At 40.2% G+C, this 27,669-nt stretch overlaps 1 protein-coding gene across 1 annotated transcript in view; it reads left to right on the forward strand.

Moving 5' to 3' along the window:
* Positions 1-739: 739 nt before the first annotated feature.
* Positions 740-27,669, forward strand: part of grik3 (glutamate ionotropic receptor kainate type subunit 3) — an 83,699-nt gene continuing 56,769 nt past the window's right edge. Inside the window, exon 1 of the mRNA XM_010731656.3 lies at positions 740-1,662. Within this exon, the coding sequence (XP_010729958.1) occupies positions 1,548-1,662 (115 nt within the window). The 5' untranslated portion in view covers positions 740-1,547. The remainder of the gene's footprint in view (positions 1,663-27,669) is intronic.

The raw sequence follows: 27,669 nt of genomic DNA on the forward strand, positions 1-27,669 counted from the left end.
ATTTCAGCCTTTTGATGATGCTATAAGTTTGTCATTTATTTTAAGGCAAAATGCTTAATACATTTACTAAATTCTGTACCATGAACAGGCAATTCAATACTTTCAGCCCCAGCTTTAACCTCCTCCACTGCAGTGGTGAGAGAGCCATGAGCAGCACTCTCTCTCTCTCTCTCTTTCTCTCTCTCTCTCTCTGTGTGATTGTATATGTATCCTGCAGCTTGTATATGACGGCTCTTTGTAAGGCATGAAAAATGGACAAATAGATAGGCACCAAGCAGTTTCGGGGGTTTAATGTACTCGTTGACACAGACAGAATGTCTCAAATAACAGCGATAAGAAGCATGCTTTGTCAATGGCCCAATTCTCAGCTGACACTTATTTTCCTCGTGCAAATAATTCATATCATTCACAATACTGTAGGCAGTCGGAGGTTGTCCATCTTTTTTTTTTGCTTTTTTTTTTGCTTGTGGCAAAGAAAGAAACTGTAATTCCCGGCTCACTTCAGTAAATAAGAAAGAAAATGTCCCCTCTAACATTTCTGAGAACACACACACACACACACACACACACACACACACACACACAATAAAAATAATCTCATGATATAAATTAATGCATAACATAATGTACACAACAACTGGAAAAGTAGAGAACCGGCTCATTATTCGGATCCCTCTCACCTCCATTAAATACTTCTTGGACATAGTTGACAAGTATGCGTAACGACGCGTGCCTCTAGTGGCACCGTGAAAGGAGGGTCGTCAGACGCACGCAGATGCACGGCTTTCAGCACTACCTTTCCATCCAGCACAAACTAGAAGGGTTTGTTTTAATGAACACTGTGTGACAAAGAGCCCTTTTTGAACACATTTGGACGTTCTTCAATAAACATCAGCCATCAGCGTGCGCAACTGGAGAGGAGCGTCGCGGAGCGGCTTTTTCCACCTTCACAAAGTATCTCTGTGTTATTTGAACAGTTTTCATGACCGGAATGTAGGACTGGAGTGATTAAACTGCAAGAAGCGGGTTTTTTTCTTTTTTCTGAATATCTTCAAATTCCTCAGCACTCATCGTGTCAACGCTTTTCTTTGTTTTGTCTTTTCGGGGCGACTGAATCGTTCGAGGCGACCCAAAGTTCCGCAGGCGCAGTTCTCCTCCTCCACAGCGGTGCGGAGAGTCAGGCTCGGCTGTTGCCGTGGTACTTGCCAGTAGACAGATAGCATCGGCGGTAGGAGGGGATACAGAGACTCCTGCAGGCTAATTGTAAGGAGCCTGCGTTCGCACGTGTATCACTGATCCGCCTGTGAGGGACTGAAGGGGTTTCATCCCGATCGAGCCGATCTCAGACTTGTGAGTAACAGAGAGAGAGAAAAAGACAGAGAGAGAGAGAGAGGAAAAAAAACCTGAGAGAATGTTGCACCAAGTACAATGAGCGCAAATTTGTCGCAGACACCAAAATCCATATATGCTCCGTCGAATTCAGTTTTGATGAGCAATTCTGAGTCGTCTTTGGAATTTTAAAAAGTGGATCCCGCGACTTTACAACCATGCGAAATACTTGGCTGTCTCCCCGGAGTGCGATTTGGGAATACTGGACATCGCTGATTGCATGTCTCTTTTGGATTCACTACTCTTACGGGATGCCTCATGTCATTCGAATAGGTAAGTTATCCACATTTACATTTAATCACGCACGTACGCACACACACACACGTTTGCATTATAACCTTGAAAGTTGCTCCTTATCCAGCTCATTTATTGTGACCAGTGCGGGTCACCATCCGTGCGCTCGCAGCGGCAGCGGTTAGGGTTATTTTGGGGAGGGGGGGAAGTAAACGAGCAGCCCCTTTCATTTTCGCCTCATTGGGGTATAGTGTGTGAATTCTCAGTTTCACTTAACCAGTCAGCAACAAGAGAGAGCAGTGCTTCATTGCACACTGTCAAAATTTAGGATGCCTTCTCCACTTTGAGACCATGCAACTAAAACATTGTGGGTTAGTGTGACCTCTGTGCACTTCTGCTTTTGTCTGTTCCATTTTCTGCAGCAAGCATGTTGAGTCACCAGCTAAATTCAGGCTGATTGCCATGCCTTCTGGAAGGAAGTTTTTAAGCTCAGGGCAGTCTTTTAAATAATAATAATAAAAAAAAGCCATTGAATCAAATTAAGAAATACACCATCCGAAAGTTTCAAACAATTTTGCACTTCAATGCAGGGAAGTTTGATCTAATCTTCTATGGTAATAAAAGAAAGTGCATGCACAGAAAACGAAAAGCTGTTCAAAGTTGCCTTTCTCCTGATCTTTCACACATGTAACACATAAAAAAAAAGAAGAAGCAGAGTCTGTGCTGGCGTTGTCTTGTTTTTTTTTTTTTCTTCTTCTTCTTTCCAATCTCTCACCGAGGAACAATGTGAGAATTGTCATTCGGAGGCTGGCGATGCGATGAAACATTTTGCGCCGCCAAGAGACAGGAACAGAATGAAGATCAATACGGGTTTTGTCACGAGGCAAATCGTTTTTGACATTTGGCGGAGTGCCATGCAGGACAATTACTCAAAATGGCATTGGCCCACATTAACAACAGCAGAGAGTCCAGGCAGGGAGTGAGAGCATCTTAATGGCATGGGGATTTTTTTTTTTTTGTCTTCGAGGTATTAATGATGGCTGAAAGTGGATTAATGTTAGAAAATTGCATATTCTATTTTCTCCACTACTATAACAGACGCAAATGGCCTTTCTCAGAACCAGTTGTCTCTTGCATGACATGTCTGCAAAGCACCAACACTCACACATACTCTGATTTTGTAACACATAATTTATGTCAGGCTCTCAGTGGGTGGCCATCTGAATGCAAATTAAAGTTCTTAGACTTTATAACCACCAGTGCATGGTGTTTATTTAATATGCATTCCAAAAAGACTAAAGTACAAGACTGTAGGACGATGTTGAGCGCTGAGCATCACATGCAGCTGTCCTGCAGGCCCAGGACGTCCCTGTGATGGACTGCTGCACTCTGAAGACTTCTCTGACATTGCTGTGTATGGACTTTGGAGATGACTTAGAAACCGCAGGAATTCTGAAAGCTCTCTTTCTCCTGATCTGAACTGAAATCGTTTGGTCAAAGGGACATTTTTTCATTTTATATATATATTATTTTTTTTTTCAGTGTGGCAGCAACTCAAATGAAGACCTGAAATAGACTTGACAGGCTTTGTTTTTTTTTTAAAAATGTCAAAAGTGCTGAGACAAATTTACCTTGAAATGTGCTACAGCCGCACTATTGCTTTTTATAGAATCTATCATTGCTTGCAGTGCAGGAGCAGTTTTGGGGTATTTTTTTTTGTGTGTGTGTGTTTCTGAGATTGTATTTTGACAAGCTGAGAAGAGGGACATGCAAGAGAAGGTTGCTGAATTTGCTTCAATGCCAAGAGAGAGAGACAGAGAGAGAGAGAGAGAGAGAGAGAGAGAGAGGGAGAGAGAGAGGGAGAGAGAGAGAGAGAAATCAAAAGGCTCACATCTTCATATGATCTTTTGAAGCTCTTCAGCTTTTATGTACAACGGCCATGTGTGCGCATCCATTTTATTTAGTCCACGTAAAAATATAGGCCTGTGTGAAAATAACACCGAGTACGTGATAACGCGCGATAAAATTGCATTTGGCAAAATTTCGTTTTGTTTTAATAGTGGTTAAGCTCCAGGGTGTGCACATAAAATATGCAATATGTGTGTGTTTATAAGACACGCCATAGTATTCTCTATGAGAGGATGTCGGTTGAGCGCTTTTCTGAGTGGATGTGTAGAGAACGTTTTTGCCCCCACCCCATCTTTTTTTTTTTTTAGTAATTTGGTACTTGGTGTGCAAGTGTGTGTCCTCGGTGTCACAGCCACCCTGCTATAAAACCAACAGAGGGCTCTCTTATAATCAGTGCACGGTGGCCAACGTTGCTCCTCAGCACTGGTTACTAACACAAACAAACCAGTGAGAATCATGGAGGTAGGCGGTGGTATTTGAGCATGGCGCTCTCTCTGTCTGTGCTGTGTCTGCTCCTGGTTAGGTGGCCTGTGCAGTTCTCCAAGTACGCCATCTGGGTAATGGTGGGCATCCAAGGTGGAGTTGTTGCCATTGATTTTAGTGCTTTTACAGTGCATTGCTCTAAGTTGAGGCCAGATGGTCTCTCCGTCTCATTCTGCAGCTTCTATTTGTTGGAGGGAATAAAAGACTACTCCTCCTGTATTTGTCCTCTTACCCGCTGTGCTTCTCTTTAGTCTCCCTCCGCCTGCCTTTCGTAATTTTTTTCTCCCCCCCGCCCCCCTACCCTGACATGTTTTGGAACCTCTCATCTCATCTAGGAGCCATTTCAGTTGATAATGCAGTGTTGTTGTAATAAAGATGAAAGTGCTGGAGGGGTGGTGGATGTGATTTTTCTCTCAGAACATAGCATGTGTCTGGTGATAATTTCTGTGTTTACAAACATGGAAATCAGACGCATATTGAAAGCAGGACACTGATTATTTCATTGAATATGGTGGCTCCCTCTTTTTGTGTTTTGTTCCACAGCCTCAGTGAGCAGCAGTGTACAGTATCTGCACAATTCATCACAGTCCCTACATACGTTGATTTCTTCTTCTTTCTATCGATCAGATAGAAATTGCCCAAAATTTGTAAAAATTTGATCAGGTGAAAATGTATTCATACATGCATTTATTGTTAAAGTATACAGTAATAGATTATTTCTCCTTCATCTGTGGATTCATGAAACAAATTCATCATCCGTTGTCTCCTTTCTCTTCCACTGAGGTTATTCACTGCCAGACAGGGATTTATTGAATAATCAATTACTTTATCTACCTAATACTTAAAGCACTTAATCAGTGCCAGTTAATCAATCTCCCCCATGATTTCATGTTGATTTCATTTCCTTAGCTCGTCGCTCTGCTCCTACAACACCTGGTCACATGCATTTTTCATTCAGCCTCCCTCAAAATGCTTTGGGCAGCCATGGCTGCAGACTTAATTATTGTGTGTGAAACAGACTGAACATATAAATGTGAGCTGACAAATGTTCAGCACTCCAAGCTGTATGCAGTGTGTGGCCACTCATAAGCTTCATAAGGTTTCGTGGTCACTACTTTGGTTGAAGTCTGCAAACAGAGAGCCACTTCAGAGGCTTGGTCTTTATCCTCACACCAACAGCAGAGTAAAACTGAGAAGTTTTTTAAAAATGTGATTAACTCTTCTAGTGAGCTACAGATAGTGCATTCTCCCCGAGATCCTCCTCGTCGGGGGTTTGTGCAAATGTCTCATCTGAAATGACTCAGACGTATTTCAAGAGACCTGCAAAAAAAAAAAGCTGTAATAGTACTTGGCAATTCTACTTTTAACAAAGTCAAACCCCCAAAGGGCTGCTTGTATTGAGAATTACCCACAAGAGGACGGCAAAGCTGGCAAAGAGAGGGAAGAAGAGGACGTTTTAAAAAAAAAAAGTGTTTTTTTGGCGATGAACAATGAGGGGTGATGTTGCATCAAATTAAGACTGCCATCAGTTGCTGAGTGCAAATGAATATTTCATTTTCATCTAAATTTAATCTCTCCCTAGACAGAGAGAGAGAGGAAGCAGGGAGAAGCATGCTGGTAGAAGTTTTGGGTCCGGGGAGTTGTCGTGGTGAATATGAACAAAGGCTGGTAGAGGTCACTGAAGAATTGGATACGGGGAGAAGCCTCTTTGATGTGTAATTCCATTATCTGTTAGCAAAAGCAGAGATTGAAGAGACGAGGAACACAACGGTTGTTTTACCTGCACTAACACACCCCTCCTTCATCCACTTGTATAAACATGGATGGATAAATGAATTGCAGAAGAAATAGCAGAGGTCTATTTTCTGCCTCTCCCTCTCTCTCTCATGCATCTGTATCTCGGCTTGCACGCACACACACACACACACACACACACACACAGACGGACACACTATATAAAATGCCATATTCCATCCAACATTTTCCAAAACATATGTCTGGTCTCAATGGGCCTCTTGTACACAATCCAATTCTATTCTCTCTGTCAGCACACTCGCAGCTCGTCATTAGCTTCAATCTCGCTGATGAGAAACGGCAGATGTTCGTTTTGTTGAGCAGAGGGGCCCCGTCTCTGAACGTGCTGTCTTCTGTACTCGCCTGTGATCCTGTTTAGACACATTAGAAAGGAACGTTCTACTTCCACAAACAAACGTGTGCTCCAGGCGTGCTCATACAATAGTCTGTCTTTTTTTTTCCGAAGCACGAACTCCAGTCGGTAAAGCCAGTCGACACGTATTTAACAAATTGTGCGTGTTTGCGTCTCAGACGAGGTGTAATGCTCTGAAATGTGCTCGTAATGTGTCTGATCACTAACACTAACAAGACTTTGACTGCGTCAAGGCAAGTGCAGGTACTTAGCTCCTTGTTTTAGTCACACATAATAATGATCAATCCAGTAATCCAAGCCACTAGGGGCTAATAGAGCGGATCTACCAACCGGTAAGATAATCCTGTCACACAGCAGGGTCCTATCTAGCCCCAGCTTAGCCTAGCCACTGCTAACACGCCAGATGGTGTTTTCATATCGTACTACAAAGTGGGTGCTCTGCAGTGAAAGGTCTGCTGCAGGCATATGCTTCTGATGCCTATTAAAAAAAAAGGTGCTGAGTTTCTTGTGGTTATAAATATATATATATTTCCATTCAAAGAAATGAGGGAAGCCCTTTGCTGTTATATAGATGCTTGATGTTATTTTGCATTTTTCATTGGTTGTCATTTGTAACCATTTGGGGATAGAACATGAGCTTTATCCAAATTAATGCTATAGACCAATGCAGATCAGCTTGGTTTGGTTTCATGTGCTTTAGTTTGGGGATTTCATTTTACTCGACATAACACACATTAAACAGTTTCACAAGGACTTTTTCTTTGGTGGCAACCAGTTGCAATGAAAATAGTCTGAAAAGACACACAAATACTTTGGGCACCAGGAATAAAATTCCCTTTGCGTCCTTTGTATTCGGGTATGGAGGAAGACAGATAATAATATATTTATTTATATTATTCACACTCACACACACAAAAAAAATTATGAGAAAACAGTGAGACAAAAACAATAAAAAAATGGCATTAGCGATGCAGACATAAAATCAATGGTGAAAAACCTGATTAAAATGAAAAGGAGAGGAAAGGAAGGAATCTAGGAAACTAAATTAAAAGCCCAGAAGTAAAAAAAAACAAAAAAAACAGCAACAAGTAAGGTTCTTCTCAAAGGCCACAAGAGTGTCAAACACCTTGAGATTGTTTGGTGTTCCAGTGTGATCTGCATGACTTTCATGCATGACCATTCGAGGTTTAAAAAAAAAAAAAAAAGTAATATGGGTGAAGCAAACCTTTAAATATCTAGCTCAATGTGGGGACGTCCATCAGAAACAGCAGCCTGATTGATTCGGCCTACAATCTGCCTGAGTTCCCCCTGCAGCCCCCTGAGGGACTTAATGTCATTATGGCAGGACGTGTGCTTTTTTAGATTTGACAGTGTTTTGAAATTCATGGCATGTCAATGTTGGCTATTTCCCTGTGAATGTTTCTGTACCAAGGCAATGAATCAAATTTCATGCTCTAGCCATTTGTCTTTATTATGTGCCCTTGTCCTTTCCATTTGACTCTCCCATCTCAGCTCTCCTCGGGGCTCTGCTGGAAAAGTCGAATAACATGAAAACAGTTCGAGGAAGAACGCTTGATCACGGGGCATTTCTCGTTCGGGGTCATGGTAGCAATATAACATAGTTAATTAGAATGATCTTGTTGGAGGTAATTTGGTGATTATTTTTTACATTTCAGCATGGAGCACAATTTGTCTTCACTTTTTTTCCCCAGACACACTGAATAATGTTGGCAAACCGCACACACACAAGTACTGCAGCAGAAGAGATGGAGAAAGAGCAAGGGTGGTTACATAGATGAAGCTAGGGGACTCTTATTTAGCTTGTTAATTAGCTTGAACCTTTTGATCCCAATTTTAAAACCCGCCACGTTGCAATGCTGGCGCCTTTTGTGTGTTGCCCCAAAGCCAGATAAAACTAAGCTTTATTCCTGCGCCTTTCAAACACCACGGCATTCACCAGAGCAGCATTAGCTCTGCTTTCCCCTCCATGCGTTAGAGACGTCCTTATCTATTCCCAGACGCTCCGTGTAAACTTGGTCACCTCTGACACCTCAGTTACATACTGTTACGCACATGCATTACAATAACAAGACCTTTTCTTCTCACTGCTTTAGAGCAATCAGGAATTGACAGCGGAGGTATCAGCTGCAATGCACAGGTTTAAATCCTATTTAACTTGGGCTAAGGACAATGAATGGAGGGTGACACTGTTTCATCCTGCCCTTTTAATCAAGCTCTCATTGTTATAAATGTCAGGTCTTGCTTGTGTGATTCCCTCAAATTGCTGTTCCATGACTGTAGGGAGATGTGTGTGTGTGTGTGTGTGTGTGCGTGAGTATGTATTCAGGAAAGAGAGGAAAAGAGAAAGTGTTAGTGTGTGCATGACAAGGGGATGTATAAGGGGAGCTGGCACAGACTCCCTGGAGCGTAGGGGTAGAGCAGGAGTAACTAATCAACTGTGAGGGAGTAGTCCAGAGAAGACTCACCCTCTATTTTCCCCCCAGAGAGAAAGAGAAGGAACAGATAAGACAAACCTCTTCAGGCCAAAACCACTACAAATGAATGGCTATCACCAAAAATATCACGGGGGGGAAACAGAGATGTTTTCCTCCACATCCTGCCTCACGCATCTTTTTTTATTTTTTCCCCCCTTTCTTTTTCATCCCGGCAGTAACGAATGCGAACGCGGCCGCAGGAAGTGCATGCGATTCAGGGGGTTACCCTAGCGCATGTGCTCATCTCTCCACTGATGGATAGCCAGGAGGTTGAAAGCCAATGTCAATTTAGTTAACACAGCCAATACCCAGAAGATTCCACTCAGCACTCGCACTGTGTGCAGGGAAGACAGTATGGGATGGTCTCTCCTGTCTCAGCGAATGTTTTACTGGCTGCCGATCTACTGTCCAGGTTGCCCCCGGAGAGCAGTGTGGTTAACCGCAAAATGTTCCCCCGTGACTCATCTGAAGACAGCTTGTCTGCATGTGGCCAGCTTCAGATATATGGAACAAGACAGAGATTAGCATTGACAGGGCAGTAGAAAGAGGAGGGGCAGAGGAGGAGGAGGAGGAGGAGGAGGAGGAGAGATTGTGGGCGGTTTGAGGCTGGCAGTGCAGTTTTTAATAAAGCTATTAGTGATGCTTGTATGAATTAGGGCCTCAAATATAAAGCCAGATAAAGGTAGTAACTAAGTGTCTTGCATGTTTTTACCCTTGCAGATGATGGCTGTCATGGTAACCAAAGCTCACGTATGTGATTGGTGGAGATTATAGCGTGTGATTAGTCTGCTTCTTTTTTTTTTTTGGTTTGTTTTTTGTTAAATCAATTCTCTATCCCGGAGAGTTAATGAAAAATTAGGCTTCTGATTGTTTTGTTCCTGAATCGTGTTTTCCAGTCTCAAGTGCTTCTGGTTCTTCACCTTCAGCCTCAAGTGTTTTTTTTCCCCCTTCTTTCAGTGATCAGTCTTGTGTGTTGCTGTTATTTCTGACATTGACCACCTACAATTGAAACCTTTTCTTAAAAGTGTCATCATCTTTCTCATTATTTGGGAATTTATAAGTTGATTGTATGGTATATATGGAGTATATATGTTTTCCGGACATTACAAAACAAAATCTGCCGCTGTCCCCCTTTTCCTTGCCCTCTTTAGTTCTTATTATGTTAGCTGATCAAAGTTCACAGCCCAAAACTTTACATGCAACAGACCCAGACTCCTTAACCCCAGGCTTGTGCTTTTACTCGTCCAGAGAAATAGGAGAATTAATTCTGTGAAAGCTGGCTAATTTCTGGATAATATCAGGCAAAACTGCGAGCTATGCTCCTAATTGCTTTTCACCAAGAGTGAAAATAATACCATGAAATTTGCCTGCGCCAAAATAATCTGCAATCAGCAAGTATTATCTGGTTTGATGAAAAGGATCAACTGAAGTAACGCTGCAATAATCGTATGCAAATTTAATGAGACATCTGCAGTGTATTAGGCTGATTATTTTCAATGGTAAAGCAAACAATGCGTGTCCCTCCTTGTCTGCCATTTTAGTCACAAATCCCATGAAACATTAGCATTAGATATCATTGAGGGTCCTTAAAAACACATTCATTTACAGTATTTTGATGGTGAAATGTGATGGTGTGTGTGTGTGTGTGTGTGTGTGTGTGTGTGTGAGGGGTGGGGTAACTGCAAAAACCTGAGCCTCATCTCTTAATTTGAGGTGAAACAAAAAATATAAAAATGTCTTTTGAGTCAAAACAAAGAAAAAGGGAAAATAGGTCTGTGCTGTAATTACATGTCTAGACTTAGAAATCTATTAAGACAATTTGGAGTGCAACACAGTTTATAAATGCCAATATTGTAAATGGCTTGAAAGGTTGATTATAAATGTCACAAACTGTATGTAAGTGGTAACATGGTCTCTAATTGCTTTACCTCGGATTTAAGTCTACACAGATGTCCTCTTCATTTGGTTTTGTTTAAACAATCACATTACGGTTCACTATTTTACTCTGGAGTTGCCTTGTTGAGGGTATTTTCCATTTACACCAAGGAGCTTTTGTTAGCTTGATTGGTGCTTGGAGAAATTTATAACCATCAGAACATTGACCACATTTAAAATAATTGGCATCACGCTGGCATCACTGAATTAATGCTCAGTTAATGTCCTGCTCAGCCTCCCTCTGCACTGTTCGCATATGGATCGCCTGTCTGCCAGAGGGGTAATTACCCTTCCTACTGTATGGAGAACACAGGCTACCATACGCAGAATAAAAAAGAGCAATCTCTTAATGAAGCAATTTAAAATGGGCCTGAAATGATTAGTCAATTAATTGATCAGTCATTTAACAGAAAATGCTGGACATCCAGTAAAAATACCCAAAAGTTCATTGCTCTCCTCATTCATATCATTGAATACATTCTTCTCTTTTGGTTACTATGCATCTAACAGCTGACACTGTACATTTAATTTAACATTTTATACATGAAATAACCGATTCAGAATGAAATTAAGATATGAAACAGTTAGCTGATTAATGGATTAGTCCACATAAAGTTTAATGGCAACAATTATAATTGATCAATATTTAAAATCTTTTAAAATCTATAGAAAATAACCTGTTACAGTATTTGAAGATAGCAGAAGATTTCATGGACCAAATGATTATTAGAGAAATATAAAAAAATAAGTATTAGTTTCTGGGCAAAATAAATGAATATGTAAATCAATTGTAACCCTAATTTCAGTACATTTAATACAGTATCCAACACAAAGGAACGCCTCAACAGAGTGCATCATATTGTAAGAATTTAGCATTCTCCTTTGTTAGATGTGCACATGTCCTTTGTACCCAGCATGGTGTAAAATCTGAGACTGAAACCACACAAGAAGGATGGATGACTTTAAAAAGGGATGATTTTTTTTTTCCTCAATCTGGAACAGCTTGATTTATGAAATGAATTTCCATTTTTTGTATTCCACGTCTGTAATGATGATATGATAATATTCTGCCTATGTCTTAGAGGACAGTACGAGATGAGCCTGGTGTGTGTTGCTTTCTGAGTGGAGCCCATTAGAGTAGGGTGCCTCCTCCAGCCACTGCCAAACTTAAAACAGAGGACAGGAGGAGATACTGCCTCCTATTACATGCTGTGGTGCAATTGTGAAGTCTAAGCACTACCAAAGTGTCAGACTGTAAGACTTTTGCCTTTTTTGTTTATTAATTCATTTTCGGTTTCACATTATACGGGTCAGAAAGGGAGCCACCTCTTGCCTTTTTCCTTTCTCCTTTTCCTATTACCCATCGTCCTACCCTTGAAAAAAAAGAAGTAACCATTTAGTTGAAGTCGTGTTCTTTTAAGAGGGGAAAAGATAAGCTTTTGTTTGGGTTTCATTCACTTGCTCTTCATCCTTTCTTACCAGACTTACCAGATGTGACTCTGCTAACATATGCTCATTGTGTTAATCCCTTGCCAGGGTAAAATGAGAACTCCCTTCTCTCACCTTCTTGACCCATACCCCTTCTGTCTCCTCAACGCACTGTATTACAAGACTTACATTTCAATTTGCAAGCCCAATCACAGGGATCTTATGAGCTGCTGGTTGGAAAGCAACTGAGCCTCATTCAATCTGTTCCCCTCATGTTTCCAATCCATTTATGATTTTCTTTAGATATTAAATGGCTTGAATAAACCTCTTGCGTAACTGAAAGTTTTTTCTTTCTTTTTCTTTTCTTTTGTCTCTTTTTTGATTGCACCCACCAGCCACCTTTGCCTCCATCCAGTGCTTCCCTGGTCATATGTGCACCTTGATTTGAGAGTCGAAGATGGGAGCTGGGGTGTGGGAATAACAGTGCATGGAAATGGGCTGGTGATTGCCTTCCCCCTAGCGTGGTGATGGAGGGCTTGAGTGATCGCACCCCTAAAGCCCCTCCTTGGTGGTTGATTAGCTGTGGAGCCCTGGAGCTCCGGAGTGACACACTGGCTCATCAGACCCCGCTCAGCCTGTCAGGGACCCCCTTGATTGCACAGTGCTTCATAATTGTCCCCTATTCTGCTTTAGTGACCGGTATGCTGCCACATCATCTTTGTGTCAGTGAACGAGCCATGCAGTGCTCAACTTTTCCTGTTGCTTTTTCAAATTGTACTTGAAATGTACACACGAAAAGGAAATGTCACAGAAATGTCATACATCCAGAAGATTCAAATTACTAACAGGTGACAACATGTTAATGCTATTTGAGACATTTTAATGACATCTCTCCCTAAAAATTATACATCATTCAGAATATACTGCACAAGGAATGGAAAACCTAATTAAGTAAAAATAACAAAATTGTGCATCATAGATCCTGGTCAGTGCATTTTGAATTGTATGGATGCTAGGTTGACCTGAACTGGCAGCTGCAGAAATGCAGGACAACATTAATGTCATGGAGTGCGTCTTCATTCTTCCTCTCTCTCTGCCAGCTCCAGCAGCTGCAAATGGTCACGGTATAATGTCTTTTTTAGTAAGGCAATTGGAAAAGAATTGCCATCATGGCATTTATAATCATTGAGTTGGTAGACATGATTGAAAGTTAAAGCAGTCAGAACTGAGAAGTCTGAGGGTTCTGGCCTGGGTTATTGATTCATATAGCTTATGTGGGTGAACTGCCCGAGGTGTGGAACTCATCAAATCTTAAACTGTATTAATTATTTTTATGTGCTGGCATGAGCCTCTGGTGACACTTGAATTTCTTAAAGTTGAGACTTGTGCCCATGCAGTGACGATCAATCTGTAATGCACTGGCTGACATTACTTTGAAGTGAGTCTCTGGGTCCTGCACTGGGCAACTGTGGGTTAGGACCTGAAATAAATTCAAGGATTCAAAGCTTTATTTGTCACATGCACAAACTTAAGGCTGTGCTAAAGGACAGATAAAAAAAATCAACATGAAATAATAACACATGTAAACATGTTAAATGCATAGTAGATATACTAAGTGCCAATATACAGACGTGCAGGGCAGAGCAAAGGATTCACAGGAGATCATGATAGACAAGGCTGAAGATATACAGAAGTCGGAGGGCAGGGATCACCAACCTGATAGCCTGAGGGAAGAAAATCTCCCCGAGTCTCTTTGTGTTGAACTTTTGGCTACAGGGGTGTTTGCCTGAAGCTGGAGTTTTCTACTGCTGGGGCACTGTGTCCGCAGAGTGGGAAGTGAAGATCCGATGGTGTGCTTGGCTGAGTAAACCACTTTCTTTAGGGCTTTATGGTCCTGAGCAGAGCAGTTACCATACCGGTCCGTAATGCCCCCTGTTACAATGCTTTCCACAGCATGAGAATAGAGGATCTTTAGGAAACATAGTGTTACCTTTTTCTACCTGAGAGTCCACAAGTGTCTTGTGGATTCTCAGCGGTGTGAAGTTCACCAACAATCCACAACCAGCTCCCTGGTTTGACTGACCGTCAGTAAGAAGGCCCTGCCACCTCTTCCAGGTAGGCATTGTCATCATTGGTGATAAAGCCCATCACTATTGTGTCATCACCAAACTTGACGGTGGAGTTGGAGCTGTTCCAGACCACCAAAGTCATGTTACGTACAGGGAGTACAGCAGGGGGCACAAGTTAAATATTTTTGCCTCTGGTGAAAGGCTCAGCACGTCCACCATGTCTTTTCTACCCACCAGACAGTTGACAGTTGAAATGACCTCCAGTTACTCAACTCAGCAGCTGCTTTTCACTCAACCAAGACACATGAAATGACATCTCTCTGCAGATTTGGCTCCTAGAAGTCACTCTGTGTGTTCAAGGAACACACAGCACATATGGGGAAAAACTTAAAATGTAAAAGATGAAAATAACTTGACCGCTGCTTGTGATGTGTGCAATTGTATTTAACTGCATGTCAGCTTTTATCTTATTTTCTACCAAAGTGGTGACTGTAGCCACAGGCGTATTCATGTTCAGACCTTTTACTCACCAAATAGCCTTTTTTCTGTTGTCAAGCTTTGGATAAAATCACTCACTGGTGTTTGCTGATGCATTTTCTTCCCTTTATTCTTATTTCCCTTAAGCCAGAAGTAAAAGCATGGTCTTCGTTGGCTCAGTTTTGCTCTGGCTTTGTATAATCTTTCATCTGTTTTGACACATTTGCTACATTCATCCATTATAGTTTCAGTGGTTTCACCTGCTACATGTTTACCAGACTTTTCTTTGTGTTTCTTTGATAGAGATTATAGTGGCACAGCTCTCGAGAATGAAATAGGACTCAGTGTCAGCCTTGTACAGCGTGATAGACTTTACAGTGCCGAAGGAGACTTGTATTCAAAGTAAATCCACCATCATATTCAACACAAGCATTTACATAAGAAGTAGAAGCCTGTAGCAGATGAGTAGCTCATCGTAACATTACACATTTGTTCAGTCAGGAAATGAGTCAACATGTTTGTGGTGCGTCAAAAGGGAAGCCTCAGAGAAAATATTGGCTTTGTCAAGGGTCCCTGAAGAGTGCTCTAACCGGGCTAAAAGTGACATGTTGGTTTATATCAGCTTTTGTTGGGTATCTGTGTTTGTATCTGTGCACAACAGAAAGATAATTAAGATACAACAAGTGATTCTATTGCATTTTTGCGCAAACTGGCTGTGGACATATTTAATTGTATTTGTCAAATGATTAAGGTCATGGCCAAGATGCATTGGGATCATCTTTCTGTTTGATTGTTTGTTGCCCTTTTTGTACCAACCTCATCGTGTGACACATTTGAACATTGTGTGTGCTATTTAATTGGCAGGGTAAGCATCAGAGCACACATTTGTGGCACCTGATGATCCGGATTAAATCTTTTGACAACTGAAACATCTTACTTTTGTTGTCAGCAAAGTCAGTAATTGATAGTGGGATGTCAGAATGCCAAGAGGTGTTGGTTTTATGTTCTCATGCCAACTGCAATAAGTGTCGTCTGTCTCATTCACCTCAACAAATCAGGTTTCATTCCCACAAATGTGGATGCATTTTATACAAACTTAAGAGTTGTAGCCTCAGTCATCAATGTGAATGATGACTACAAGACAGGCTACAAGAAGCTGTGACTGGAAGTATTGTGTTTGCATTAACATATGCTCAACTGCATCAGACCTCATTACAGCTCTGAGCACAGCAGATGCGAAAACATTAAGTCTGCTTTCTCTAGAAATGTTGCCTGAATGTTGATGGGTATTAGTAGACATTTGGTCAAGATAAGTGTCAGTTCCTGCTCAAAATAAAGGCTGTCTTATCATATTTTGGTTTCTTTTATGGCTCAAATACAATTCCAGAAAAATCAGGACTCAATAATAACTGGAAGTGATAAGCACAGTAAGAGGTTTCCTAGCTTTTGACATGTTTGACATTTTTGTCTAACCTATTGTATATTGTACTGTGAATACACAGTATTCTCAGCATGGCAGGAAAATAATGTGAATTCCTAAATCCAATGTCCACCCTCAGTGAATTTCCTCTTTCATTTCATAATATGTAACACTGTGAAAAGCTTCATACCTTCCTGGTAATGTGTCACTGCTGGAGACAAATACACTAACCTCAGTTCAAAGTAAGGCATGTCATTTTGTTGACAAGCTGTAGCTGGGTGCCTGTGAGCATGCTTGTGCCTGGGAAGACATGCAGGCTAATTCTGTATTCTTTCTCAGAAAAATCGGTATTGTGACACAGTCTGTCAGTGCTGTGTGCTCAAATCACTTAACTGGAGCATCTAAATGTGACTGAAAATCAAAGGCCAAATAATGGTATCGCTGATCCAGTGTTTAAAACAGAAACATTCATTTGTGCACACTGGTATCACAGAACCAGGTAGGAACATAATGCTGAACAATATAATGCCATTAAAAGCTTTGTCTCTGAAATATGCTTTACTGTATGCTGCAGCCCAGTTTAGACAGTAGCCTGTCAAGTTTACTTGTAAACACACATGGTTATGTTTATGTTCACTGTTTTTCAGTAAAATACATCTGTGTCCTTGAAACCAAAAAACACTTTGCAGTAATTTCCTCTGTGTCTTCTTTCAAACTAGTGGAAAAACAATGCTCAGCACATTTAGGTGTTAAATTGTCGTCACTTTGCCCATTTGTGTCTGTAGATTTCTCCTAATTTCACAAAAAAATAGCATTAGATAATGCCTCTGTTGCCTATTAAAACATAACAACACAAAATTGTCTTGATGTAAGTACTCTAAAGGGGACGTTTCTTGGTTATATCTATTAATTCATATTTTAACCTTATTCACCTGTACTGTATTTACTAGTGTAAAATTGGATATGGAATTTTACAATGCATACCTTTAACAGCAGTTTTCTCAAAAGGTTTTGATTATATATAATTCATAGCCTAACTTATATAATTGTTATTCCTAAAAGCAATGTTGGAAATTGATTTCTTTTTATGGTTGTTGACAGTATGTTATGATTTTTGGAGCGATAAAAAAATGGAAAAACCTTTAAAAACTATATAGAAACAAGAATTTTGATTGTCCATTGTTCATATTATGGAAAAGAAACAAGAATTTTGATTGTCCATTGTTCATATTATGGAAACATATGCAAAATACTGCCTTTTTAATTATATATGGCCTCGGTTGCACATTTAGACAGACGAGTATAGAAAACTTCATATCTGCCAGTTCAATTATTTACCCTATTCACTTATCCACCTTTAGTTAGCTGCCTTGCTCAAGGGCATTGTAGGTTTTGTGAGTGAGATAAGAACTCCTTCAGGCTACATCAGTGACCTCTTGGCTGCAAACCCACTTGGCTGACCTCATCTCCAGGCATTAAGCCACATGAATGTTGAACAGCAAAGCCGTGTCTGGCAGTGATCCTGTGCATTATAGCTTTGCCCCCTTCCAATGCAAAAGGTCAGAGTTGATGTACTCACAGTATTGCCCTACCTAGTGTTTCCTAGACAATATTTTAATTTCAGAAAGTCTCTGGAGCTACAAGGAAAGTGGGAATCAATAGGGGTTGCTGTTGGCATGTGGGCATTGTGATTAACTTGTCCAGAGGCTTCATTTCAGGTCAGGAGAATATGGAATCCATTAGTTTTCTGCACTCTCAGTGCAGGAAGTCAGTGCTGTGGTTACGGTTATTAACTTGTTGTGATTCAACATCTTTCTGAGTCCTGCTTTCTGCCTCTTTCAGTTTAAACCCTCCTGGTGCTTTGTCATTCTGAGCATAGGCTACCCAGCAGAGTGTCAACATTATCACTTGAACGTATCTATTATTAAAGTGTAATTACACTCACTGTTTCAGCCAGCACGTCTCCACTGAGCACACAATTTTGAGAAATGACCTTCAATTAAATTTCTGCCAGAGAGTTGTCAATGTATCTCCAAATGTAATCAGTGCAAAGTTTGCTCAAATATAAGAGGAAAGTGATACTGTTCTTCACTCTAGTTTCTGCTTAATTAACAAAGGGGTATGCATTACACATCTCATATCACCTCATGGTTGTCATGCTCTTTGACAGTGTTTAATTGAAAAAGTTCATGATCAGCATTGATCATAGAGTGTGTCGATGGAAAGTGAAACTTACACACTTCGCACACAGTATCGGCATGTCTAGTACCCATCCCTCTGCTCCATTCATCTTTGCACATACACAAACACACCCTCACTCAGATAAGACGTTAGTGTTTTCCAGGCTATATTCTCAGGCAAGGATGAATATGAGACAAGTCATCCATTATAAGAACTTGATTGGTTCTGTAGTGGCAAATATCACAGCCCCATTTAATACCATCACCAAACGCACACTCGCTCTCTCTCTCACTCTCTCTTTCTTACATACACACACACATACACACACCTCAGTGCTGCCTGGCCCAGCCTCTTTCATAATTTTCTTGTCAAGCATAGCAGACAGCCTAATGTAAGAGGGCATGCACAGAGTAAACAGTGGACAGATTTTAGATGTATCACTGTAATGGAGTAATTACCCATCAGTGAAGGACTGCACAGGGCTGCTCACCAATGCTGTGGTTCAACAGAATCTTCAAATATGGTATTAATTTTGAATTAATAACATATTTTGGCCACATACTTTCTTAAAATATAAGTCAATCCATTTTTTACCTTGATGCAATTCCTCCATGTATCCCCAAAACATCTTTTACATACGATTTTGAATACAGAGATTGATGTCATGTACAATAGAAAGATTCAATTATTACAATTAATGGTTTTGACTCAGGCGACTGTTCAGCACGAGTGGTAACTCATCTTGTTGGAAATTTAATTTGAAGATGACGGCCTAAACAATAGTCAACATAATAATAGATAGCACGCCATTTTTAATGCAAAAAAAAAAAAATGCATCCAAACTGTCAATGTAATGATGCATAGCCTCAGACAATATAAATTTGTCATACTATTTATATTTTTTTGGGTAAATGAATAAGTGAACAAGACTATTTTATGACAACATTGGATCTTTGTGATTTAGTATTTTTATTCCAGGTATTTCATTTTCTGGATCAGACGATGACATTTCTGTCTGGTTAGTCTATCGATTAGCAATTTGTTCATCCATTCCCAAGAAAACGTATTATATCACTATTTATATTGTGAATGCAATAAATGAATATCAGATCATGTGTACTGTGGTAGAGGATTTATTCTCTGTAGATATTTTAGAGCCACAGGCCAAGAATCAAGTACCTCTACAGCATCATCTGTGTGATGGAAAATGATTGCAAAATAACATCCGATAGGAAAATGATGGAGTTATTAACCATGCAGCAGATTTCCATCTGACTTTTTCTATTCATTGGGAAGCACGTACTGGGAAGCATGGAATCACTCTGGTGTTCAGTGTGTGGCTGCTGCTGTACTAGAAAAAGAAATATTAGATTTAATAGTATGTAGGGGAGGGAAAAGCAATGAATAAATAAGAGGTTATACAGTGGTGCAATTCAAATTAGCCTTGGATTCAATTTGTGGATGGAATGGTAATGTAAGGCCATAGAGAGGATGCAGAGAATGGTATGTGATTTTCCCCACTCGCTTGCATCACACCAGGCTAATTTGTGTTTCATGCTCTGCAAATGCAAGCCAAGTCGCAAATGTTTCTCCCTCTCAATGCCGGTCCACAATTAGATTTTTTCTGCTTTTTGTCTGTGTGTGTTTGTTTGCGGGCACTTTCATTATTTATTTATCTGGTTACTTCGAAAGGCATTAACCTCAAACGCTAATTTTGGTGATAATGGCACGGACTGAACAGCTGTTCGTGTACTCTTTCACAAGAAGTACTTTCAGCCCGAGTGGCGGCTCACGTTTCATTTTCAGGATGTCTGCGTGGCCCTTGTGGCTCTCTTCAAAGACCACGGGAAAAAAGTGTGTGAATAAGAAAAGCGCAGTGTAAATGGCCCTCCTAATGACTCTCAGCAGGACTACTTCTTGTATCTTTTATGAGCCAGGAAGAAAGGCGCGCATCATTATACAGTGCCCATCTGAAATCCACCAGCAGCATGATGCTCAACAAAAAGAATCCCCTCCTGGCAAATCGGGCGTAATGGGACACATTAGCGTATCGTTAGCCTGTTAGCGTGCCTGGAGGTCAGACGCTGGCTGCCAAATTCTTGCTGCTGTAGAAGAAGAAGAAGAAGAGCTGGCTCTAGATGTCTTTTCGTTCATTCGTGAACAGATAAAACATACTGCAGATATGTCCCGATGAGATTTTGAATATTTCTTTAGGATTTTTTAAGGATATGGAGTTATAAATACTCACATTTATTGTATCAAGAATCGACAATTGACCAACTCTGCATTGATTCAGAAATGTCGCTTAAACTAATTGCTGATTTCTTGGAGCAGCAGTTTAGTTCTTCATGCTTACATTTAGGCAAAGTCTCCTGTATCCATTAGGAACAAATGTAGCCTATTACTTCATCTCTCTCTTAAAACACATGCTCAGAAAAATACTAAATACTGTAATTAATGTATTAGCATTCAATACTAAGTGAATCAAAAGGACGTGCGCTTTATTTAAAACGTCACCAGTTACAGCACAACATGAGTTTGGCTATTGAAGATGCCCGTCTCATCAATCAAAGCAAATCTTTCACATTGACAGTTGCTAATGGTGAGTTTGAAGGAGTTTGCTTTTAGCGATAAAAAAAGACTTTTCATATATCACACGCGCATATAAAGAGAAAGATATAAGAGTGACGTGTATTGTATGGCTGCAAAACGATTTATGTCACTTATGTGAAGATTACAGGACAGCATAGGCAGAGATTTATAGGAAGATGGAAGGAAACCACAGCAACAGATGATGTAGATGACGGCGACGATTGATAAAGATGGATGATTGCGGTCAGTGAGAGGTTAATAACGAAAAGAAAGAAAAAAAAGTAATGAAGGCTGTGACAGTAGCAGTCACCTAGTGTCATCTGTCACTCACTCCGCGGTGCTCTGTTGATGGGACCAACCCCAAAATATCATCTACTTTGACTCACCTTCAAAATGATGCGCACCATCAGAGGCATCATACGCTGCATTATGGAGAAATCATTTTTAAATAGTAAAACAGATGCCCTGCCACTGTAGGTGCTGCAGCACTATCATGCAGTAGAATGGGAGATACTTACCAAGCGGCGGTAAGCAATTTGTTTCAAGGCATCACAGTGCAATCTAGTCAGGGGTGAAAGGTGTGAAAGTGGGAAATTGTAAGGCCAACAAGTGCTCGGGCTAGTCAGCAAATAATAGGAAAGTCATCTGTGAGAGATGACTATCAATTAAAGGCACTTAAGGCAGTAATGATCAGCAAAGGATTCCTAATGAGGATATGTGAAGGTGGGATCACATCTCTGGAAGTCAAGTGCAGTGTTAAAATTCCAGCAGTATGCTAAAAGCCATGAATGCACGCAGGCCCACTCATCACACTATCAAGGTCATTAGACGCTGTAATCAACTTAGCTAGCACTATTTCAGGGAGAAACAAAGTTGCTTCGTTTTAAAGCTGCAGTGGGAAACCATGTGCTGTGGTACAGCAGGTGATTACACTAATTAGTTCCTTCTGTCAGCTAGAAGGCATGCTAATCAGTGAAATCACCCTGTGTACTGTTTGGTTGGAACGAATACCTGCACACTCTTGGCCATTCGCTGTCACACGGTTGCTTATCCCCGTCTCTAATACAGATTTGGAGACAATGAGCTGATCTCGGCCACTTCTTTTTTTTGTCTGCTGATTTAAAAGAAGGGTACGAAAGTTGACTGCCATATAGAAATATATGGAACACTACAATCAAAGAAAACACGAGTATATTCGTGTATAAAATCTGAATTAAAGGGGCGAAAAGACAAGACGTCAAGCATGTCATCAAATTTTTCCGCATACGATGTAAATCTGTGCTGCACCATATGTTTCAAGCTAAAAAAAAGTCTAAACACCACATTCCTTAAAGTTCAACCACAAAAGCATTGTCAAAGCCTGATGGGAACTGTAGTCACCGAATGCTAACAAAGCAATCAGTATTTGATCTCTGTTAAAGCTACACTAATCAATATATATTACGACAAAGAGGTCCTTCACATGACTAACCTCAGATTTATCTTCCAAATATGCTTATTTAGTGAACTTAAAGCTCATTCTTTTACTTTTACGACCAGTACTTTAATTGTAACGGTCCAGTCTTACTGTTCTCAGCAAACCTATTCCCAGCAGCAGTAGGCAGTCCTTTTTTTAATATAAGAAATGCTCCGGTAAACGAAATGTATATAATTTATAACAGAAAAGTAAATATTGGGTTTACATCTGTCAGGTAATAAGAAACGTTGCATTCGTTCGCTGGATATGAAAATCAATTATTGGCACATTAGCTATAAAAAAGTCCTGTGTAAGATCATAAAATATAATAATATAATAATTTTTGGGCTGCAAGTCGTTACATAATAAAGACAGCAACATACTGTATATATCTACCTAAATCTGAAAGGAAGACAACTTTTGACATCTCTTTGCACAAAAGGGTAATTGTGGTAATAGCGTGTGCATGTTTGGATGGCCTGCTTGTAATTACCCTTTCTTTTTCTGATAATAAGGTGATATACAAAAACATTTGTTTCAAGTAAGAAACCATAATAGATGGGTAGTAAAGAGACAGCGTGGATTGAGCCCAGCTCTGTCTTGGCTTTAGGATGTGAACATTGTCTGGGCAGGAAAGAGCATGATACCACTGACATTGCAAACTCTCTCAGCACCTCTGGGTATTTGATTATCTCCGTAGCAACCTGCTCACTGATGACCCCTATTACCTACCTGGCACACAGGTCAGGCACATATTGCGTCAAATAAAATGTACTTCCTGACAATCTCACACACAAAGCCACAGAGAGCGAGAGAAAAGAGTGGCTGGAAGAGAGTCCTTGACAGAAAGGGGAACCATCTGTGCATCTATAGGTTGATTCAATCATGGGCTGCGCTGCTATATACTGTATTATCCCAGATTCATCTCCACACAGATCTGTGTGGATGAATGTACTTTTGGCATTGGAAGCAGTTGACATCCTGAATTGCAAATGTAATCTCCCCACCACTTCACTGTGCTCCCCACTCTTTCGCATTCAGTAATCAAAGGTCCTAAAAACATACGAGGATTTCTAATGATAAACATCTTTATTATGCAAAAGGATATTACCGCATGATTTTTGACATTAAAGGATGTGAAGAGAGGATTCATAGACAAAGTCACTGAACCTAAGTAACCTCCCCAAAACAGAGCCACACAGAAAACAAAACTAGAACAAACCCGAATGGTGCATTCAGGAATTCACGGGCAACTCCTGAAGTAATGTATTTCACAATAAAGCAGGAAGTTGCTCTAAACCAGAGACAAAATTAAAAATGGAATTAACGGTATAGATTTAGATTGACCAGCGATGACCTCCTGAACTCAAAAACATTGTCAAGTTCTGACTTTGTGACTAAATGGTGCATGGGATACAGAGAACTCAGGCAAAACAAAGCCTCATTTGCATTTTGGAGCATCTAGTCCCTAACCTGGAACATATAGTAGCTTATAACTGAGTATTGCCTGACCGATACTGAATTTTTGAGGCTGATACTGATATTTGAGAGTTGGAATAATCATGAAGAATATACAAGTAGATTTTTTTTTTCATAATTACATAAAATAATAACTTTTTGATAGTAACTTGTGACCAAAATATGTAAAGTAAATGTGAAGTGGGACAGTGGTTCCAGTATCACTGTAAATGGCATATATTTGCCAATTTTGGGTCACATCTTCCAGTTTCTTACTGGCTGACATGCTGATACAATATAATAACATAGTATATGTTAGAATAGAATATAATAGATCAGTGGGGCAATTCTTTTTTTCCCCCACTGATCTATCTCCAGGATTAACACTTGGATCTAAATAAGGACAATAACTTTACTCAGATTTCCCATATGTCGCCCCATTTGTGAAATTTGGGACACACTTGTTTACTAGCAACAACATGCTGGCTTGCACTTGGCCAGGCCTGAGAGAGTGGTGTTTGTGATCCACAACCGAACATGTGCATTTAAGAAAATACTCTCCTCTTTTAATTCTTTACCTGATGTGTCCACAGGTGTGACGTTCTGTTAGGTGCAGCAGAACTAGGGCACGATACTACATCAAATGCCAACATCCTGGTCCTGGAGGTATAGATTGTAAATCCATAAGAAAACTTGTCAAATTGTTGGCATCATTTCAGGCAGTTCATTTTCAAGACCAGTACTTGTGTTAATGAGAGCAAGCCCCCCTGAGAAAAATAGAAAGTGTTATTTTGTGGATGCCAACAACGGTAATTTCTCAACTATGAATATCATTTTAATAGTGGTATTTTTCACCCCGTTTCCCTTGGCAAAGTAAAAGCGTGACTGAGTATGTCTGTGTCATTTGGCCATGTGGGTGTTTTGGAATAGAGTGTAAGCTTTCACATATCTTGCAGGTTATTTTTTTATTTGCTCAACTGTGTTAAGGAAATGGTGAAAACACATGCCGTACATCAGTTATTATGTTTCTCTCAATATTTTGGAAATGGCCCTTCACGGTTCATAATGGATAACGTTTTTCCCCTGAACTATAAAATGAAGTTATTCTCGTTTGCCTGTCAACTTAATGGTAAATAAGACATTTTTCTGTTTATCTCAGTTTGTTTTGTATCAGTGTTAGTTCCCCATGTATCATTCTTCAAACAAAAGATTAAGCCACATTGTACATCATACTATTCCATGCTTCATGATACAGTCACACCCAATAAAACTGCTTAAGGTATGACATGGGCTGAATGATAATGCAGAAAAAGTTAAATGAGCAGGAAAAACACACACACACACACACACGGTCCTAAACCAAGAATTGATGATGATCAGTGACAATAATCTCAAATGATTATTTAAATCAGTCACATCATCTATATTGATTATGTCATTTAGGGTTATTTATTTATGTATATACAGATATATACAGTACATATACATATACTGTATAAGTCTAATATTCAGGCCTGCGGGCTCTCCCACAGCGAGATTTGCTAGGAAACACATTGTCAACTTCTGTGAAATGCTCCTGACTGGATCACGTCATAGCTCTGTTTGGTCTAAGAAGGTTGATACAAAGTGTTTTCTCCTTTTTATGAGCCCTAGTGCAAACAATTATGATTACATCCTAGCTACTGTCACATTGTCACATTGTACCGTCAAAGGATCAAATAGAGAGATGACGTTTAACAACATCGACATACATGTTCTAACAATCATTGTTGCGTGTATATGACAAAAATTCCAAAGAACACAATGTTTCATTGTTTCATTGTTGTATGATGTATGTAGAATAAGCAAATAACTGCTACTTGATTGCTACTGACTATTAAAAAAGAAAATGATGGATGGGTTTGCCTTTTCTGGCCCATATGTTGCAAAACTTTAAATTTAACATGAGTTCTTTGAACACAGGTGTATTCCTAAGGGAGGGGCGGGCTTTCTCCCTTTCATGGGTCCAGTGGTGGTGATGGAATGACCAGACTGTCAGAACTCAGCAATAAGTAGTTCTGTAACTCTCTGTACATTACTCAGATGATTGAAGTCATGATATGCCTCCATATGAATCACCAACACCAACACTGTTAGTCAGAAACAAAACTTCGTGTCCTCTGAAGAACACTAATATAGGAGGTCCTGTCACTGCAGAAAAATAAATAAAACATATTTTATGTATTTATTCATTTCGATATTCATTTATTCTTGGCAACAATTTAGCAATAATTCGGTTCAACTTTAAGAACAATCACAAGAAAAGAAAGACTGCTGTTTTCTATTGTACCTGTAGTTTTTGTGAAGTAAACATCAAGATAAACCTTTTCTATATGTAGTTTGGTACGGTAACAGTAATGTTACAATGTACAGAGAGAAACATGGCTCCCATAGTACAATACAGCGTTCAACAAACTGAACTGCAGTCATGCCCCCCCCCCCTACATCAGGCTCTCAGGTCCCTAGCACCCTCCCACACCTGCCAGGGACAAGCCTTCCTGCGATTGCCTCTCCTCTTCCTCCTCCCACTGGCAGCAGGGCAGGCGGTAATTAATTTCCACGTTTTAACTGGGAGGCAAAACGTTAGCGTCCTGGGACTGAGGCGTGTGCCACCAGTCTACATTCTGGATTCAAGGGATTAGGATAATTAGCCCCCGGAAGAGTGGGCAGACAGATGGAGAGAAGAGATGGTGGCACCTCGTGGCCAGGGAGGCTGATCCCCCCCTGTTCTTTCCTCTAGTTACGGAAGCAAAGAAGCTGTAAACAATAGTTTTCTAACCGAGAAAGAGTAGGGGGAAAAAAAGTAAACACAAACATATTGCCAAATACTTTTGCCTCAGGATAATCTATCTGATATGTTTTTTTTGCACATTTCAAACCTCTGCTGTGGAAAACTTACTATGCAAACTTTTGGCAAACACACAAGGCTGTGTGTGTATACGTGTGTGTACTGTTTGCAATTTTGTGTTTCTGTTTATATGCACAAATGTAAGAAAGCCCTGCTACTTCTCAAAATGGGTGCCTGCTAATGTGTGTGATGGTTAGGCAAGGCGTTTTGACAGCAGCACAGCTCTCAGCTCAGCTCAGCCTCCAGGATCCCTCAGTCACTTAATGAAAAAGAGAGTGGACTTGTTGCAAATCACTGATGCAGAAAACAGATTAACTCAGCTGGGCTGTACTTTCCCAATATCATGTACAACAAAAGCATCAACTCAAGTGGTGGCATGGGGGGGAAGCACAAAGGGACCAAGGACAGGGGGGAAGTTGATGCTAGGAATGTATGGCTGGATATAGTATACTATATGTATAGGGGTTGGCTGATCAAAATAAAATCAATATCACAATACTAAAGTATTTTTTCTGATATCACTGTATATTAGATTGCCATTAACTAAACCGGGGTTGATTAGATGAGAGTAAAGCAAAGCAGAGAATTTGTGGGTTTTAAAACCAAAACAATTAGCTGAAAGATACTAAAATGCTCCACTGCTGAGGGTAGCAGTGAGGGGAACTGCAAAGTCTGGTGATAATTCTTTGTGGGTTAGTCATTACGAGTGACACCTTTTTACATTACACATTGTAAACTGATTTATTGGTTATATAAAAATATTGATTAGTGCAGCTTTAATGTCAGCACATTTAATACAATTTAGATATTGAATTATTATCCATCTCTTATAAGATAAGAGATACACACACACACACACACACACACACACACACACACACACCACTTGGCTTCAAATTCTCCCGTAACATACTGTAACAGCATCACTGACAATACTAATGCTACATGCCTCCCAACATGTGTATGCCTTAATGATTTCTAGCACTTGCTGACAGCTTCGGCCACATCTTTTCTCCCCGTGTTTTTTGTGCTTTTTTTTTTCTCCTCATGAGAAGCACAAGGAAAAATAAGTGACAGTTAGCTCCGGAGA

Source organism: Larimichthys crocea, chromosome XIII, assembly GCF_000972845.2.
Source record: "Larimichthys crocea isolate SSNF chromosome XIII, L_crocea_2.0, whole genome shotgun sequence".
Lineage (NCBI taxonomy): Eukaryota > Metazoa > Chordata > Actinopteri > Sciaenidae > Larimichthys > Larimichthys crocea.